The following is an 18,748-nucleotide window of genomic DNA, read 5'->3' as shown; positions in this document are numbered from 1 at the left end:
GTTGAGAGTTAAAGATGATGAAGATCTTTAACTCTCACAAACCCTCGCACATCCCCAGTTAATCGATGCACATTTCAGTCAGAGCTCAGACTGAGACAGTGTTGAGAAGTCAACAATTGTTCCTACTCTCATTCTAGACTACCAAACCTTTGATACAGCAACTATGATTTTCAAACTCTGGTTATAGTAGGAGCTATTGACTCAAAGCCAGACGTTCCCAGGTTTGACCGAGTGGGGCCTGTCCGTGTGGGGTTTGCATGATCTCTCCATGTTATGATGATGGTGATAATGATGACCATGAAACTGGCTGGAGCTGGAGCCAGGTCTCCTCACATGTCCACCCTAAATGCAGAGGACAAGTGTCCTTCCAATTCTTGATGTAAAAAGATTTAAAAAAAAAAAAGTTCCTGTGTAGAATAGATACAATTGCAATTACCAAGTTAGCTTAAAATAAATAAAAGAAAAAATAATTTTGCCATACTATAATCACACTTTAAACTAAACTAGGATTATGTAGTTCTTATTCTGAGGGCCTTCATGTGATATCTAATCTTTTAGTAAACACGGAGAGGAGACAGTCAACACTGTTTGTGACTATGGGGAACATAAATGGAAATGAGTGGTATTTAGAACATACAGCTGCACAACAAACTGAATAATGCATCGTCCTTCCGAGGGGTGACGCTTCAACAGCGCGGTAAAATCGGACCGGATCGGGGACAATCCGCCCCAAACCAGCTCATAGACGCAATCAAGTGTGATCCTTTGTACTTCTTTCTTACACGTTTGTGTCTCCTTTACCTCCGCAGTTTGTCTCCCTGGTGTCAGGGAACAGCGCGGCGACACGTAGAGAGCTTTTGAATAATGGACGAGGCTGGCATTAAAGAAACATGCAGAGGAGTGAGAGTGAGAGGGGGGGGGGAGAGAGTGGAAAGAGAAGACGTGTTGTTGGGGCGTGAATTATTTACATCCAAAATATCTCAGCCACCATCACGCCACAGCGGTGCTAAGAAGCCACCTGTCTCCTCCGGCTGCCACCCTGCTCCGCTCCACTGGGGCTGGCCTTACAACGGCGGGTGAGAGGCTTTCACTGGAGCTCACTAATGGGCTACGGTTACATGTCTCGTCTCAAAAGTCGCACTGCTCCCTTCAGCAGATCTTCTACTCCATCTGACTCCTCTGCATCAACTTCTCAATCTAACCACTCCTCGGGCATCCTAGTATACTCTATTTGACCCTATTATTTGTACAGGTTAGGACGCGGGACTTTTTGAAAATGGGGCGGTGATGTTAAGGACGGCCACAGTGGGGTGGGAGTCTGGGCGAGGGCCTAATGGAAGGGGCTGGGTGGGAAGTTTCGAGTCCACGTCCGTTTCAGCCGTGGTTGAGGGAGCAGCCCTCACTTTTTCACTTCGAAATTCCCCTGCAAGGCCGTGTTCTTTGTCACAAATCAATTTTATTGAGGAGGAAAGCCTTCAGGGAAACGGGGAATGTGTCCAAAAGAAAAAGAGAACCGCTGCAACACCTAAAAATGTTTAATGAGGTGGTTTATGATGCGCTCTCCCAAGCTTTCTTCTTATAAACATGCGATGACCCTTGGCATGACGGGACATTCCATCAAATTCTTCATAGTGAGTAGTGTCATTGAAGCTTGCATTATTTTGTTACATGAAGGTCTTCTTCCTCTTTGCCCAGGTAGATCCAGGCTGAAGTGAAGAAAGACACTTAAGCCAGAAACAAGCTAGAGGAAAGGAAACTATGATGTTGTTGCACTCCTCAAGTTATAGCCAAGACATATAGTTCCCTCATGCTCTGCAATCAATAGTCTTATTGCAATAGTGTTGTTTTATGGTTCTATAAAGACAAATATTTCAAAATAGGCATCGGAAAAGTATCAGGTATCGGTACTGAAAACCAAGTATCATTCAGGTATCAGTATCGAAAATCAAGTATTGTTAAAGTACTGGTAACGAAATATATGGTACCCAGCCCAAAAAGGATAGATAAATCCTTGTCGATACCCATCCCTAACTTCTGCTTCTTCTGGCCCAGTGTCCCGACCAGTGAGGGGACAATGCTTTATTTAGGAGTGTGTTGTGGAGGTGAAAAGATGCGTGTGCTTTTAAAGGGGCATTTCTTCTGCTCCTCTAAGGTTAAGCAAATACATTTAAATGAACAATGTATTGGGAAATTGAAGCTGTATAAAGTAGGACTCCAGAGTGGCAACATTTTAAAGCCTTCACCACTAACACTAATAACCATTAACATCCCAAAATGACCTGTACTTTCTGTACCCTGGGCTCATAGACACAGCGGCATCAACTCAGCCCTCGCTATCTCTAATTAATCCTAATGTTTTTAGACGTCTTCACGCTTCAAAGCTGGAGATTAAGAGAGATGGGAGAAGAAGGAGGAAAAAAATAATAACATGCAACTCCCGGTGCTTGAATGACATACATGCATTTAGCCTGTGTAAACAAACGAGACAACCAGCCATTGTTCGGACATTATTAATTCACGAAGAAAAGCCGCGCAACACAAAAGGAGCTAAGTGTCTCGGAGTGGCGTGTGAGAGCCCTCATTATCTGCAACACGAGCTGCTGCCGGAGAGACACACTGGACTGAACATGGACCGAGCAGCATGGAGTAGAGCACGACTAAAGTAGGAAATCGGTCTGGAGCAAAACTTTCTCCGCTGTGAACCCAAAAATTGCATCTTATAGTTCAGTAGGGTTTCAAAGGATTTCTAACTGAGCTCAGAACATGTAAAGCAGTTTATTTTGTTTAGAAAATACAGGAGTCCAGCATCAGACGCCATAAAAGTCCTGTTAATGGGAGGTGATGGAAAGCGCTTGATCGCTATGAGAATGTGTGGTCTCTAGCGCCTCCAAGTGGCTATTTACAGTGGTTTCAGAGAATATTCAAACCCAGATAAACATGGTCTTCTGGATCATGTGCAGTAAATGGAATTTAAGACCTATATTTTAAGAACATTCAAATACATAAGGTCACGAGGAAATTCTGTTCTCAATTTTTTTTCCAAAGCTTTTTCAAATGTATATTGTAATCAATTTAATTAGAATAAAATATATTTTTAGTATCACAAAATAGAAGTAAAGTGGTCTGAATGTTTTCTGAGGCTATGGCATTTAAACTGTGGACTCTTTTAGTGGTGTGCTGTCTTGGTGCCCTCGATGTCTAAAAATGATATCCACAGAAGAATGTGAAGCCTCTCTTAAGTTTTCCGTTCAGATTAGGTATCATTGCCTAAGCTTCTAAAGAAAATTGGCTAAGGGTCTAAGGCAGTGGTTCTCAGACTGTTCACACTTTTCAGTACAACCTCAATCAGGACTAAACCAAATCTCAGATAGGCCAATATTGGGCTAAATAATGTCTAAACTGGGATTAAACTAACACCAAATAAAATACTTTAACATAAAGCCATTACCAAAGCATAAATTAAATGATCTATAATAAAATAAAATAAAAATCTAAAACAACCAGTAGAGGCCCAAGTTGGTACCAGGTAAGATAAGGTAGAGATGCGTGGTCTGTGCTGCCTCCCGGTGGTGTTTTGTAAAATAGGACAGTCCAGAAGCACTATAGTCCAGGTAAAGTCAAGTCCCTGGTTTAGTCCCTGGTTAAGTTCTCTCTTGCTTTTTGTCTGTGTATGGAATGTATATTGTACATCTGTTAAGAAGAAATTTGAAGTTGAAGGCCTCATCTTTATATCTTTAAACTGTGTACCTTGTATGAGGGCACAAAGCAGAGCACTCCCTTGGACACCGCCTGGCACACGCGCAGCAGCAGCTCGCCCACCTCGTCTTGAAACTCGTAGGTCTCCGTGTGTTGGAAGGTTGCACACAGTTTTCTGCCCTTAGGTCCGTCTCCTACTGTGCCCACCCAAACCTGGACACAAGGGGGTGGAAAAATATGATTTACTCGTCAACGGAAACGTGCAAGGCAAAGCAACTTTTTCAAGTAGCTCCTAAACAACTTCTATGCACTACTCCTTATTTACTCATGCATCTCCTCTTTGTTTTCCACATCATCCAAATATAACAGTTGTATATAAGTTTGCAGACCCCTGCTCAGAGCGATGTTTTTCACCATTTAATTTGGTCAAATAATATCTCCCTGCAATTCCACTGTTCAAAATAGCTATACAATCTGGTGGCTTAGAATGTCCTATTCTCATCCAAACACACTGTACAGTAACTAGATTAATTAAACAATGAAGATTACCTGGGACTTGTTGATGACGTGGTTGGCCTCCAGCTGAATAGTGAATTTAACCCCGAGCTCCGAGGAGAAGGAATCCATGGGAGAAAGAGTCCCTGAGGTCAGAACAATGCTGTGGACTGTATCGCCCAAATCTGAAAAGGCCTGTGGGAGAGACGGACAGTATTTTTGTCAATAGATGTTTCATGTTTGCATGTGTTAAGGCTGCAACAATAATGGTTATAGTGTATCCCTGCCTAGACTCTCACCACAGCTGGGTTAAGGCACCAGAAGCTCAGGCTGAGCACTTCAGTCTTGACCCGGGCAGTCCTCTGTCTGTGTCTCCTCACAATGAATCCGTTGGCATCGGGGACGTCCGGAGGGGCCTGGTTCGTCCACGCGTAGCTCTTCTGCAGCGCCACGCGGTAGTCATCAGCAAATCTGAAATCATATACAGAATATAGAGAGAGATTAAGGTTTGCCTTTACGTTTTTCCCCCAATGTCAGCTACTTACTTAAAGAGACTAGATGCAAGTTGGTCATTTTATGCTTACTACTGCTACCTCAGGTCTTATGCATAACTGCAGTTACTGTATTAAGCTCGTGCATGACGGCATTTCGGACCCGAATTAACAACTTGACAACTGACAGTGCAGGATTCTAGAGGCAGTTGTGATGACACATTAGGACATGGCTGAGAAATGTAGGGAAAGGAAAATATGTAATTTAAACCTTTTTAAACTCTGTATAGTCCCTTTAAAGGGGGGGTATTATGCAAAATCGACTTTTTCAAGCTTTACATCATGTTATTATTTCATTCCCTCATTAAAAACATGCCTGAAGTGTTGCCTTGGCACATTCACATATTTTTGAGTAATCTGTAAAAACTCTGATGGCAGCCATTTTAGGGATAGGTTTGCCTGAGTCCTCCTAGGAACGCCCCCACCTCCTGGAGACGCCTCCAAGCTTTCGTCACCAGCCGAGTAACCAACCACTGCTCCTCAGCAGAACCCCCTCCCCACTGATGCCACAGACAGCGTGTGGAGGGGGCGTGTCGGAAAGGCTCAGAGGTTCTTAAAGAGACAGAGGCCTATTTCAAGACATTCACTACAGCCATTTTGAGAGAGCAATTTTATACAAGGCAGTTTTTCTAATTTACTGCATTTACAGACCGACAGAAGATTGCGTCATCAATGTAGTGTGCTATAGACTGGTGCTATGTGATTGAAAAAAGCATAATACCCCCTCTTTAATATAAATGGCAGAGAGCTCCTTATTTATCTATTTATTATTTGGTTTATTTGGTCGGGACAGTGCATGTTAATGAACATACATGGGTCTCATGCATGTAAACAAGCCAAACCGGATTGTAGCCTTGGGCTAATTTCCATCCGTCGTCCCCCATGTGCACTCACAAACACACTCACATTCATCCTGACCTATTGTACATGTTTTTAGTGGTAGGGGAAACCGGAGTACCCGGAGGAAACCTACGCAGTCACAGGGAGAACATGCAAACTCCACACAGAAAGGCCCCGTCCCTGTCGGGAATCGAACCCGGACCTTCTAGCTGTGAAGCACGAGCGCTAAGGTGCTACCGCGCCGCTGTTTTCAGACACTTGATAAACAATGGGCCGTAATAAGTGAGTGAAATCATGCACCGTCCCCTGTGGTGGGTGTGGAAGTGTTTCTGACCTGCAGTTTCCTCTGTAGAGAAAGTCTAGCACTATAAACAGTCTCTTTAAGACAGTGGAGGAGGCCGAGGTGATCGTGGGCAGCTCCACCAAGTCATCTTCAACTCGCTCCTCCTTCTCCAGCACTGACTCCAGTGTTTGCTGCAACAGAAGAAAAGAAAGCTAAAATGTGCCACGTTAAAACTACAGGGCAGATATGGCTACAGTAGTAGTAGTAGTAGTAGTAGTTGAATGAAAAATTATCACAATGCAGCAGCTTGAGAAACTTGGACACAGGCTTGCAAAGCACGATGCAAGCGTGAGCAGTTCATATTCAAAGTGGTAAAATTTCTGCTCCGACATAAGAGAGCACAGCACTATGATTCAAAATATTACACCAAATATCAGACTAACTTTTGGAAATTGGTGCTTTTAATTTCTATGTATTCCCAGCACAGTATTAGTGTTGAATAGTATAGTCCCCATAAGGTTCAAAACCACTGGATACATTTGTCTGCTATTATGCATTTGTGCAAATAAACTCAATTAATTTTTAATGACAAAGACAGGTATCATTTTACAATTTCTACCAGTTAACTACACTCGGCTCTACACTTTGATTCGTTGCACTGTGTGTCAGTGGAACTATCATGTCCCACTGACAAACTTAATTTATATTTCAATATATCCCCTCCTTGACAAAGGCTTGTTTGGAGCCGATATGCATCGAAAACCAGCATTATGTTTAAAAGATTTTAACATTTATCAGCCTAGCACTATAAAGGCTTTTTAAATGTAAATAGAGAATTATGGAGGAGTGTCTTGGTTTTTTGTTTTTCTTTTGAGTCTTAGTTTCCCAAACACCTTTCCCCAAAATGTATTCTGTCATTGACTTCCTGAGCACTTTGTCTAGTTTTTTCCTTATATTTCAATATAGTTTGTCTTTACGGCAACAGTCACTCAGGACAGACCAGCACTGGACACAGAGTGTGACAAGACAAGTCTTTTTTCACCCACAGTATGAAGCACACACACAGTTCAAGCACTTAAACAAACCCTGAGCAGCCCGAGTATTTTAGTTTTTTACGTGATCTGTCCTAAGACAGGACAGGTAAAAAAAAACTAAAATAGGTCCTAAGACAGGACAGATCAGCATGAGAGGGGGTGAAGAGTGGGGAGAGACATTGAGCAAATTACCAGAGCAGGAAGTTAGACAAAGAAAAGCCCGACAGCGAATGAGCTTTAACCCCGAGGCCAGTGGTTCTGGATCGGTCATTTCCAAAGCTGTACCTTGAGCATTCCAAAGGTGTCTGGAGTGATCCCCAGAGTTCTGAAGATGGTCACCACTTCTGTCCCGCTCCACACTTTGGAAGAGCTCTCATATCCGCGCTCCTTCATCAGGCTCTGACTCTCCTGTATCCAACTGCAACAAGCACAGGGCACTCTTTATCCAACGACTCTTTACAATTCAGCTAAAGTTTAGAGTTATACATTTATTGATAAATCATTTAACAGTTATTCTGATGACAAATCAAATTAAAGAAATGGAATTAAAACACAGTAGGTTTTTTGTCTTTACTTGATGAGGCTGTAGCAAAAGTTTCTCAGCAGTTCGTGGTCTTCGGGTCTGATCTTGGCCGTGATCATGGACTCCAGCTCTTGTCTGCACAGATACAGGCTGTTCTGGTCCATCGTGTAACTGGCGCTCTCTCTCGCACAGTCTTCGATGTTATGGGCCTCGTCCAGAACCAAGATCTGACCGTCCAGGTTGATGTCCATCTGAAAGGAAACGCGAGGGGGAGAAAAGCGTTTGACAAAGAAATGATCCAACCGACATTCTTCTGCTCCTCGAACTGTGTACGTACACTCTCCCTGATAAGTGGGTCCAGGAGGTAGTTGTAGGGGCAGAAGATGACGTTGGCGGTTGACATAAGTTCTCTGGCGGCGTAGTACGAGCAGGCTCGGAGCCGTTTGCCGAGGGACACCAGCTCCTCGATGTCCCAGGCGTGCTTCAGCCCATGGACAAATTGCAGAGTCGACTGGTCCCTCATCTTCTGGACGCTATGGAAGAAGCGGCAGGAGTGGCCCTAAAACAGAAACAACTTTACATTGAAAGCTATTAAGTGATGCTGCGTTACCAAACAGGCTTCTGATAGCCGCTTTACCTCTGCCATGTCAGTAAACGTGCAATATTCCAGTCTATAGGTCAAATGAATGACAATTTCACATTTGGAAAGGCGTGATATGGGCAGGACTGTTGAGCTCTAGTTTGGGTAGGACACCAAAATCCCAGAACCTGTTCTAATCAAGTCCAAAATAGTGCAAGATCAGTAGCTAAGGTATGGCATGTACACATTTAGAGAGATTAAGTGGGTAAAAACTTGCATCTGTTAATATGCAGCTTGAAGCTCCCCAGATCGAGTTGTGATTTTAGCGGCGTTTTTGAACGAGTGAGAGCGAATGCCCTTTATCATCTCCATCACCCTTTCACCTCTGTGTGGCCTCCCTTTGTCTCAATCCCCACTGTCTCCGTAACTCAACACTGCTATTAACTGTAAGCGATTATACCTCTATTGGTCGGGCGGCCTTTTTCCACACAGGTAGATGTCACAGGGCCATTGAGAGCTCCTTCTTTGGACACGGGACACTTGTAAACCCCCCACAGCGTCCTACAGCCCAGGCGCCTACTGTAATGCACTGCAATTATCCCGTCAGTCGAGGTGTTTCGGACAGATTCGAAACGCTTCACTTTGTACTGCAGCTGTGGCCTGCTGTTAACCCCACATGAGAAAGAAAGAGTAGTGGATCGTATGTTTGAAATGCCTTGAGGGGAGCCTATAATCGGGTTACCATCGTATGTGGTCAAGTCGAGATTTTACACAGGAAAGATGCCGGTATCCATCTTCTCGACAATGTCATTTAGGAGACTTATCTCTAGATTTTCATCATTTCTGTTTTAAGAGCATGAATTAATTCCCAGTCGTCTAGGTAATTAATTGAATTCAACACAGCAGCTGCCTTCCCGTCCCGGACTTTTTGTGAAAGTGGACGACACAGTGGAGCCGGGCTAATGGTCAGAATCTCCGCCATTTAGCTACTGTACATTTTTGAGGTAAGGGAAACTGGAGCACCCGGAGGAAACCTACACAGACACGGGGAGAACAAACAAGGGGATTGAACAAGGGAACCTTCTTGCTGTGAAGCATGAGCGCTAACCACTATGCCACCATACCGCCCAACCTGGTCCTTGTGAAAAGAATCACAAGGACCAGTACCTCCACTGCATGAAGAGCAGCAGCGGAGATGTAAAGGACGCCATATATGAGAGATCAACAGACACCGAGGACCCAGGTTTCAGCTGTCGTGCACCTGGGACAGAGCCGTTCGGAGGATGTCCCAGGCCAGAGCTTGAGAGAAAATCACGTTGCATACTGGTACCGCAACTGGTTTTGTTCATGTAAACGTAGAAATGTGTGCTGATGAGTACAGGCCTCTAAGATAGTAAAACAAACTTGTCACAGTCACAGTAATGCATGCTGCTGGTGCTTCACTGCGGTGTAGATCACTTACGTTGATCTTGAAAAAGTCTTGCTGAAGTATTATGTTTCATTTTGTTTCAGCTATAATGTCTATTGCAACATTAGCACAATATTACTATTTTATCTATTACTGTGTGAATGTATGATGAGGTGTGCATGCCTTCAGTTCTTCTTTTAAAGGGACTATACAGTTTAAAAATGCTAAAATTATATATTTTCCTCCCCCTACATGTTCCAGCCATGTCCTAATGTGTAGAATGAGCCCAGACCTATTCGCCACAACTGCCTCTAAAATCCTGCACTGTCACTCAAAAAGGTGTTAATTCGGGTCTGACGCGCCGTCATGCACGAGCTTAATATAGAAGCTGCAGTTACGCATAAGGCCTGAGATGGCAGTAGTGAGCATAAAATGGCTAACTTGCATCTAGCCCAAGATAGATTTTAAAGCGTAATATACCATAATCGAGAAAATTCTTATTTATTTAGATGTTGACTTTTATTCTTCTCTCAACACTAGTGGTTTAATGTTTTAAATGTGCAAACACAAACACACATACATATGTTCCCAAACTTGTTGGTCCTTATTATGAAATAACACTGTCAGAGCCTTCCAGCTGCCTCCATGGGCTCATGTGTAATCCCTACACTCTCCTTACACTCAGCAGACAAGTTCGTCACATCATTTTGAAGGGTTTATCTCGATTATTATTGTCCTAAAGGTCATAGAGGATGATGTACAATACTGTGTCACCCTAAGGTGTTGCACTCAGAGGGTGGGACCTTCAACAGGCACCTGCTCTGACAGCCTAATCGCACAGAGTACATCAGATACCGGCTTTATAAAGGCTTCTATAAAGGCCTCTATGAAAGGGAGGAGACATGCAGAGGATAAGTGTCAGGGCAGTAGGACAATATAGGGACAACCACAGCACTAAAGAATACAGTATCTGTTTCCCAAAGAGATTTACAGTGAAGAGGCCCAGCCCTAGAGCCGCCTATCACACTACAAATAATCTCAAGTGCTGAACATGACAAGGGCTGTGCTAGATCTGCTGCCAAGCACTTGACTCTGCTGTGGCCCTCTGTAGTGTTGTTCCAAGATAGATTTTCATCTGATCTCGGTGTAGTGGCCAATACTGAGTACAAAACCAATAGCAATGTTGGTGGATGAAAATAAAAGTAGCATCATCAGTCCAATTTGGCAGAATCTTGGCAGGGCCAATAGCAGATATTTTAAGTAATTAAATTTGATGTGATTTTATCTCTCAAATAGCCTATAGTTAAACATTTAATATTACTGTATAGGTTTCAATCATTTGGCCAATAAAAAAAATTAAAAAGTCATCTATTGTGATGGGTGCTACTAAACGTGTCAGTGTTGAACTGCAACAGCAGGGGGAGCTGCCCCCTGCTGGCCAGCCCTCACACACCTGCGCAAGTAAACTGAGCAGCGCGGCCTGATGACATCATCACACAGCGCTGTTTGTTTTGTTTTATGTCAGGCAAAAGCATGAGCCGTGGCACGTGAAATGCGAAGGGAATATAATCCCAGCGGCCTGAAATAATGCAAGTCTGCTTTGTTTCGTGAGCTCTTCTGCACACAGCCAGCGCCTGGGCAAAGGACATGAGGGGCGTCAAAACGTATGTCGCTCCTGTTGGGCTCTTCTCTTTTCAGCCAAAGGTGAGCACTTATCAGTGGCGTTATCACAAGAGCTATTTATAAAGATGATTTACTTTTTTTTTACCGTGACAAATGCAAAAGTTCCTTCCGCAGCGCTGGTAGTTCAGTGGATCGGACACGGTCACACAAACAAACCGTGCAGTAGGGACTTTCTACACTTCGGACAAGCGGGAGAGCACCCTTAATTAATAATCGCTTTTTCTATAATAAGTTAAAAGGATAACATCCTCATCATGAACAAAACATTCACTAAAGCTACTATTTTGAAATGCATTGTGCTGAAGTTTGACTAGTCAAGATGACTGTATTTTGTGTTGTTTTGTAATCCTGTCTTGGTGTTAGTTTGTCAAATGGATTTTAACTGTTGAAATTGCTACACATTGTTTGTTTGTCATTTTGAATAATTACATAAATATATAAAAAAAAAATATTTATTTATGATAATGCTATTTTTGTAAACGTTTAGTGTAAAAATCTAAATTGTAATTGAATTTCTATTAATTGCACAGCCCTATTGGGCCCTAATCAAAAGTTCTATATCTACAACTGTGGTAATGATAACACAGCCTCACTGGATAATGATACTGTGACACCAACGTTTGGTGTCACAGTATCAGAGTGGTCGTCAATTACCAACATTGCTTTGCTTATCCATAGTTTGATATTCTATGACTAACGCTAACTCCTCCTTGCCGAGCTCCCGAGTCCATCCTTTAGAATGGACGGTCTGTTTACATTTACAGTTAACAACATATGCTACATAGTTATTCACCAAAACAATAATATTTGGTTAAATCTTCCATCTGGCGCTCACCTCCTTGCCCTCGCGTAGGTCTTTGCAGCGCTCGTTGCGGTTTGCGTGTGGCTGTACACTGGGGTTGACGCAGGAGTGGTCCCGGCTGGAGAGGATGGTCATTGGCACAGACGAGTACATGGTCCTCTTCAGCTCGTGTGCGATCTGCTTGATTTGCTTGTGTGTTCGCGTCCCAAAGAAGATCTTGGGAATCTTGGGTCTTTTGTTTGCGAGCTCTTCTCCGCAGCTGCAAGGACATTTAGTGCACACCTCATTCACCTATAGGAACGGACAAAGAAAATAGATGAGCCATTTAAGCAATAGTATTTAGGAGTGCAAATTATGTTGGAATGAACAGTACACATTCTAAATTCATACAGGGCATAGACGGATCACTGTTTGAGAATACTGCTAGCAAGTATGACACATCTCCAGAAGATGGTATTTGAGACATAGCGATCTGCTTATTGCAATCATTGCCATTTTGGTTCAAATTGTGATTCACTGTTAAGCCCTACATTTATGTGTCTTTATAAGATAAAATATCTAATGTAAAATAGAGATTGATCAAAAAGGGTGAAAACTTAAGCTCGACACAGAAAAAGCTATTTTTGCAGTGGGCAATCAACAAATGGATATGGATGAAGACGACCAAATCTATTTAAACCTCATATTTGACTGCCTTTAGTCAATATCTCCATGGACACGAGCTGGAGACGTCCCACTCCCAGTAAAGTTATAGTCAGGTCTGAGGAGAGCTGAGCCACGATATTGGGTATCAGAACACATATCCGATACTGAACCAATACCAGTTTTGGCTCTCACCGCTTTAAAAATACAACTTTCACTGACTATATCTGAGTGGATATGGACATGCTGTACCTCATTTTAAAGGGAAGAACCAACCAGGAGAATTCAATCACCGAGTTAGTCTGAACATTCGCGATCGCATTTTGGATCCTCAAGCGAATAATCCATTACCAAATAATCGTTAGTTGCAGCTCTAGACAACAGTAAAAAGCAGCCCCATCTTATAAGCACTGACAGCCCTCGGACTAGCTCTGTGCCCAATACAGCTTTATCGTGTTTATATTTTCAACGCGAGAACATCCAGCCATGTCAATAACTAAGTCCATAGCCGAACAGTTAGCACCCAGAGTCACTGGTAACTACATAAAGCAGCCTTTAATATGATCACACAATGAGCTGGGCTTGTTGTAGTTTATTGCTCACATTTAATCTACAATTGATCGTAGCAGAGCTGTTTGCATCCAGAGCTAACAGCTTAGCAGCTAGCACACATGGATCCAGTGAAAACAAGTATTATGCACTAATAACGTCAATAAGGCCAGTAACTTCACAAAGCAGCCTTAAGATGATGACACACTGAGCTGGGGTTGAAGCATTTGTGGTTTATTGCAGACTTCTCATTAATGTAGTCGATTGTAACATGCTAACGGGGGCAACCTGGAACAACCATTGTCCACGGGCACAAATACTGTCCCTCTATTTAAGCGTATGGGCTGCATATGGGTTTAAAGACTGGAGAGATCCTGGCGTAGACCGTATGGGTAAGATCCATAGGTCATGGCAGTAGAAAAAAGGGATTAGCTAGCCCCAAAACAGTAGTCATGTTTCAGGCATGAGCTCCGTCCAAAATGTAGCTGTGGTCTGAACGCAGTATGCTATCAACAGGAAGTGCTCTTGGTGACAAACTGTGGATTCAATTTTGGGAGAGCAGAACGCCCAAATTGAAAAAAACAAAGACAACAACAAACAAAAAAAAAGACTTTATTGAAAAGAGGAACAATTTTGTTAACTCACAGCAACTACTTTTAAGAAAGTTTCTTGGTATCGGTTAATATCGGTAGATCAGTAGGACCCCAGGTATCAGTATCGGTATCGGAAGCAAAAAGGTTGTACTGATGCATCCCTTATCTCTGATCAAATAAAAGCTTGTATTCTGTTCTATTAACACATTTCTGCAGTATGGAGATTGTCCCGTACTCCTCAATACCAGAGCTAGTCTCTTTCTCTCGAGACATGGACAATGTTTAACTCACAGTGGGATAAATAAAGTTTGTAGTTCTTCCTGTCAGAGCTTAAAAGGGAAGATGAGGAGAGGGGAAGGGGAAACAGCAAGCACTGGTTGTAGTCAGCACTGCTTGAAGCACACCACTCCGTCAACCTATGGGCGGCACGGTGGTGCAGCGGGTAGCGCTCGAGGCGAAAAGGTCCTGGGTTCGATTCTGTGTGGAGTTTGCCTGTTCTCCCCGTGTCTGCATAGTTTTCCTGGTACTCCGGTTTCCCCAACCACTAAAAACATGCACAATAGGTCAGGATGAATGTGTGTGTGAATGTATGACGGTGGTCAGATGGACCGTTGGCGCAGATGTCGCGACACCTGTCAGTCCCCCCCCCCCCCCCCGGGTAAACTGAAGTTTCATACGTAGTGTGGAAAGAATCTAAATTGTCCCATGTAAAGCGCTTTGTGACCATGTCTGTGAAAGGTGCTATCATTTCCTTCCGTCCCCTTTGTTTCAGAGCACCGTTACTTGTACGTAAGATATCGGCCTCGTCTTGACCAACGTTGTTATTGCGCCAGGCGGAACAATCAGGACTTTTCTGTTCTCACGTCGCTGGGTGGGGTTCCTCTGGGAGCTCCAGTTTTCCCTTTCAACCCCAAAACATGCACAACATAGGCTTTTTTGTTGTTGTTGTATAGAATGCAACTCATCCCAGAACTCCAAGGGATTTTGCAACACAATCCGATGCTTCACCCATGTCACAATATGTTCAATCCCTTCATTTTGGTAGATCATCGCATGGTCAGTGTTTGTCATATCGCTCACCCCCGTGTAATGTGAAAAACACAGAGAATCATAGGTGCTGCTTGGGCCCCAGCGCGTCTGCTAGAGTTACGCATCTCCTCTTCGCGCCGATCGGCTTACCTTCTGCTGCCACACTGAACAGAGCGGGCCAAATAATAATCACTTATTCATGTGAGGTGAAGAGGAGAGAACGAGAGAGCGGAGGGGAGAAAAAAGGGGCACCAGCCGAATGAATGCGGGCTCTTGTCAAAAACCGCAGGCAGGAAACAGCTGACAACAAGGGGATACTTTTACACCGATAGGAGCCATGAGGGTCTGGCCAAGAGTCCAGTTGCGGACACCCTTCACAAAGGAATGCAGATCTATGGATAACGCAGGGGGACGGGGGAACTAAAGGTACAACAGGTGTAAAACTGGGGAAGAATGATAAAGAAACGTAAAGTAGAGGATAGTTGGCAACATTCCTTTTTTTAACTTATAATTGTGTAGAATTAATAAACTTGTATAAAAAGTAAAGCAACAGGTTTTGGTCTGATGGCCACATTTAGTCCCCGGGCCACACCTTTGGCTTAATCGTAGAAAACCCCAATCCATGGACAGTTTCTTGTGTCCAAGTGACTGCATTTACAATGTGATTGTGAGAATAATTTGACTTTACTACACAGAAAAATGTCGGTACCAAGCCTTTAAGTAACAAAACCAGGTTTAACAGGTCTGTATTGCACTGTTGTTCATACATTATACAGGGCTGGTATCTGGTTCTGTGCAGGTGTGACAGTGGAGCCGAGTGTGACTGAGCTCCTTTGAATGTTCACAGGTCCATTCTGCTGCTGCTGCCAGCTTCAGAAACCTCACACTCAGGGGCCAGTCCCAGGGCAGAAACCTGGGCGATAGCAGTGAGACGGGGGGAGAGAGAGAGCGAGAGAGAGGCCAGTCTCTACCTCAGGAATTCACTCCAATAAGCATCATCGCGAATACCGACTAAAACGTGACACCCAACTCCCCTCTGTGTGGGCAATAGGACCACAGGGCTGCGGACAGGTGAGGGAGGGGCCGGTGGCGCTCAGGTGAGGGAGGCGCCACTGCAGCACAGGTGAGGGAGGGGCCAGTGGCCATAATGTTGTGTTTATGGTCAATGCAACATGTAACATTTCCAACATACCACAGTGTAAATATATTGATCAGCAATTTACTCACAGCTAAACCATCAACGCAGAGTGACAACAGAAAGTAAAAAAATATTGCTAAAAATAATAATTATGTTACTCCGTTATAAGCCAAAGGCAAGCTTATTCCTTTTGAGCATTTTTGTGAGTTTTCTGTTTATTCCCATTGTATTTCCTTCACACTCTTCCGTTGACAAAAATGGAATTCCCCACTCACAGGAAGTTCTAACACAAAAAAGAAATGCTTTATCAATAAAAGTAAGCAGGGATGACTTTAATGCCAGATACTGAATATAAAAACGATTTCCATTAACAGCAAAATGACTAACGTTAGTGAGAATTTCAATTTAATACTGCACCCCTTTACTTAAAATCTAGTAGGTACTGACTGGGAGGTCATTGAATCAATGTTAATTATTCTTTGGGCAAAATGTCAGTTTTGGATTGACACCAGCAGTGAATAACCCGACAAATCTCCAGAAAAGCTAGTCGTACCAGGCTACTTGAACGCACCAGACCCTGATGCATTTAGTGATACGTATGAACCTAACTACCAGGAGAATGAACACAAGCAAAAAGCCTTTTTTCTTTCAAAACTGAAACAATCATTCCTCTGACTGTAATGATTCAAAACATTACATTGTTTTGCATTCTAAGCGCCGGCGAGTTAAGGTTTTTTTGTACCAGGTCTCACCATAAGTCACCATGAGCAGATCTCTGACCTGGTCTTCATCTTTACTGGTCTTATGAAACTACGGTTGTTTCGATGCTGATACTGGTATTAGATTTTCTGTCAATAATGTGGATTTTCAAAATTGTGTCAGTGAGTACCTAAATCAATTCACAGATTCAATACCACGCTGTACTTGACTGTCAGAGCCATCTGTTAACAGTATGTGAATAATGCTGCAGCTACACTCAGCCAAAGCATTTAGATTTTTTTTACTTTTAAAAAGGTATCAGAACCCAATTCCTAACTGGATCCGTGATTGGTGATTTTCTGTTTGGTTATCTTTCTTGAAACAGTCAATATCTCGACTGAAAATATGACATCAAATTCTAAATACTAATATATAAATAATACAAACTGTTGCCGCACTGGGATGTTTCAACGATACTAAGACACATGTGCTCATCCCCGGGGCGCAGTCACCAGTGGCTGAACCCCATTCAATATTTATCCCCGCGGCTTTCACAGATCAGTGGCCCGCGCCCAGCAAACCCTCTTAATTAAAACTGGAGCGCTCTTCAAAGGAGCCCATTCAGAACGTCAGTCAGCGCCGGACGGGACAAAGGAGAAAGGAGCAGGTCACAGAGCTGCAGCGAAACAAGAGACCGACCTTCACTCCACTTTCCCCGAGCTTTTTCCACGTCCCGCCACTCACAGCCGCAAAATAACAGGGTGTTCATGTCGGCCAGGGCGGCACACCATTGTATGTGGTGGTAAGGTCAGAATAGCACAGAGCTAACGCAGGTTAACAGTAGAAAATAGCCATTGGTACAACTACTACTGCATCTATTACCTCTGCTCCAACTGCTACTGCTATTTCAATATAAGAGTGGTAGTAAGACCTTAAAAATTAGACACAGCACATGTACTGTACTATTAGTAATAATACAATGACTACTTCTACTGCTGTTACTACAACCACAAGTATATAGTAGTTTGTTTTGAAATAACATAGCCTAAATGTTCATTATTAGGCAGGATTTATAATCTCAGATTAAAACTGACAATGCTGTTTGATTTTTTTCTATGCTATCACTCGCCACAGCCTGGTCGTCTGCAGGAGAAGCCATTACAAAGCCACCAAGGATGTCACTTTGCAGGTCTGGAGTGTCTGCAGCCTTCAGTTTAGTGGTTAGTGGTTAGTGATGATAACACATGCGCTCTGTTTGGGTGCGCGCATACACAAATGATATGCGCCACGGAGCTTATAAATGAAAAAATATAGGCTAAAACTTTTTAGTACGATGCATATCGTGTGGGCTCACGATCGTCGTAATGGGCCCTCCTGTGCAGCTATCAGGCGAACCCCATGACACAGACACATAGTTTAAGCAAAGGGCTTTAGAACTAATGACAGCCTTTACGACTTGTTCACAGCGACAATTCAAATGGGGATTTTAATTGAACTCCAGTTAATCTGGCAGCTTGAGTTAGCGGTGGTGTGAGAAGGCCAAAGCGCCACCAGATCAGCGGCACCTCTACACCTGAGAGAGAGAACACTTCAGCACCCGATACCAGCGAGGAGACGGAGCCTCTGACCCGACTACTCTGGTTACACTTTGGGCTTGATGGCACAGTAAGGCACAATGATATTATTTATGGTCACCAAATATACTGAAAACCATAACAAACTTGCACATGTAGTACCTACAGGCCTAACTCACACATCAGTAAAAGCAGTACTGTCAATAGTAATGCTGAAAATAACTGCATGCTAGTTTATACTTCAAAAAGGCTTTATAATGCTATACAGCACACAGGTATTTCTTATGTCTGCTTTTACAGCACACTGAAGGACCAATCAAATATGATTCTAGAACTTGGGCATTTTATCAGTTATTTGCTGTTTACGTGTGTGTACTCAAACAGCTCGAGCAGAAAACAGAAACAGCAAATCTAAAAGATATTTCACAGCTGGTTAATAAAATGTAGCAGAGCAGTGGCTTCAGTGAGTTCTGACATTCAGAGATGTCGCCTGGAATCTATTTAGTTTTCTTATGACTTTTTCCTGGAATTTTAGCCTTTCCAAAGATACATTTAGTTTAGAATTATTAATTGCTATTTGAGTGTTTTTCATTCAATTGAATTATTTTCTAACTTTTGACCAAGGATAG

The 18,748-nt window shown here is 43.1% G+C and overlaps 1 protein-coding gene across 1 annotated transcript in view; it reads right to left on the bottom strand.

Moving 5' to 3' along the window:
• brip1 (BRCA1 interacting helicase 1) overlaps positions 1 to 18,748 on the bottom strand; it is a gene marked incomplete at its 3' end in the record, with an annotated part of 49,946 nt that overhangs the window by 26,264 nt on the left and 4,934 nt on the right. The window contains exons 7-14 of the mRNA XM_079562845.1: positions 11,929 to 12,186; positions 7,760 to 7,981; positions 7,474 to 7,673; positions 7,185 to 7,317; positions 5,917 to 6,056; positions 4,491 to 4,662; positions 4,246 to 4,386; positions 3,748 to 3,909 (exon numbers count right to left, since the gene is read on the bottom strand). Of these exons, the coding sequence (XP_079418971.1) occupies positions 3,748 to 3,909; positions 4,246 to 4,386; positions 4,491 to 4,662; positions 5,917 to 6,056; positions 7,185 to 7,317; positions 7,474 to 7,673; positions 7,760 to 7,981; positions 11,929 to 12,186 (1,428 nt within the window). The remainder of the gene's footprint in view (positions 1 to 3,747; positions 3,910 to 4,245; positions 4,387 to 4,490; positions 4,663 to 5,916; positions 6,057 to 7,184; positions 7,318 to 7,473; positions 7,674 to 7,759; positions 7,982 to 11,928; positions 12,187 to 18,748) is intronic.

The sequence above is a fragment of the Gobius niger genome (genome assembly GCF_951799975.1).
Source record: "Gobius niger genome assembly, chromosome: 1".
NCBI classification, from domain to species: Eukaryota; Metazoa; Chordata; class Actinopteri; order Gobiiformes; family Gobiidae; genus Gobius; species Gobius niger.
Note: the sequence above shows the minus strand (reverse complement) of the source record. Positions and strands in the feature narration are given on the sequence as shown.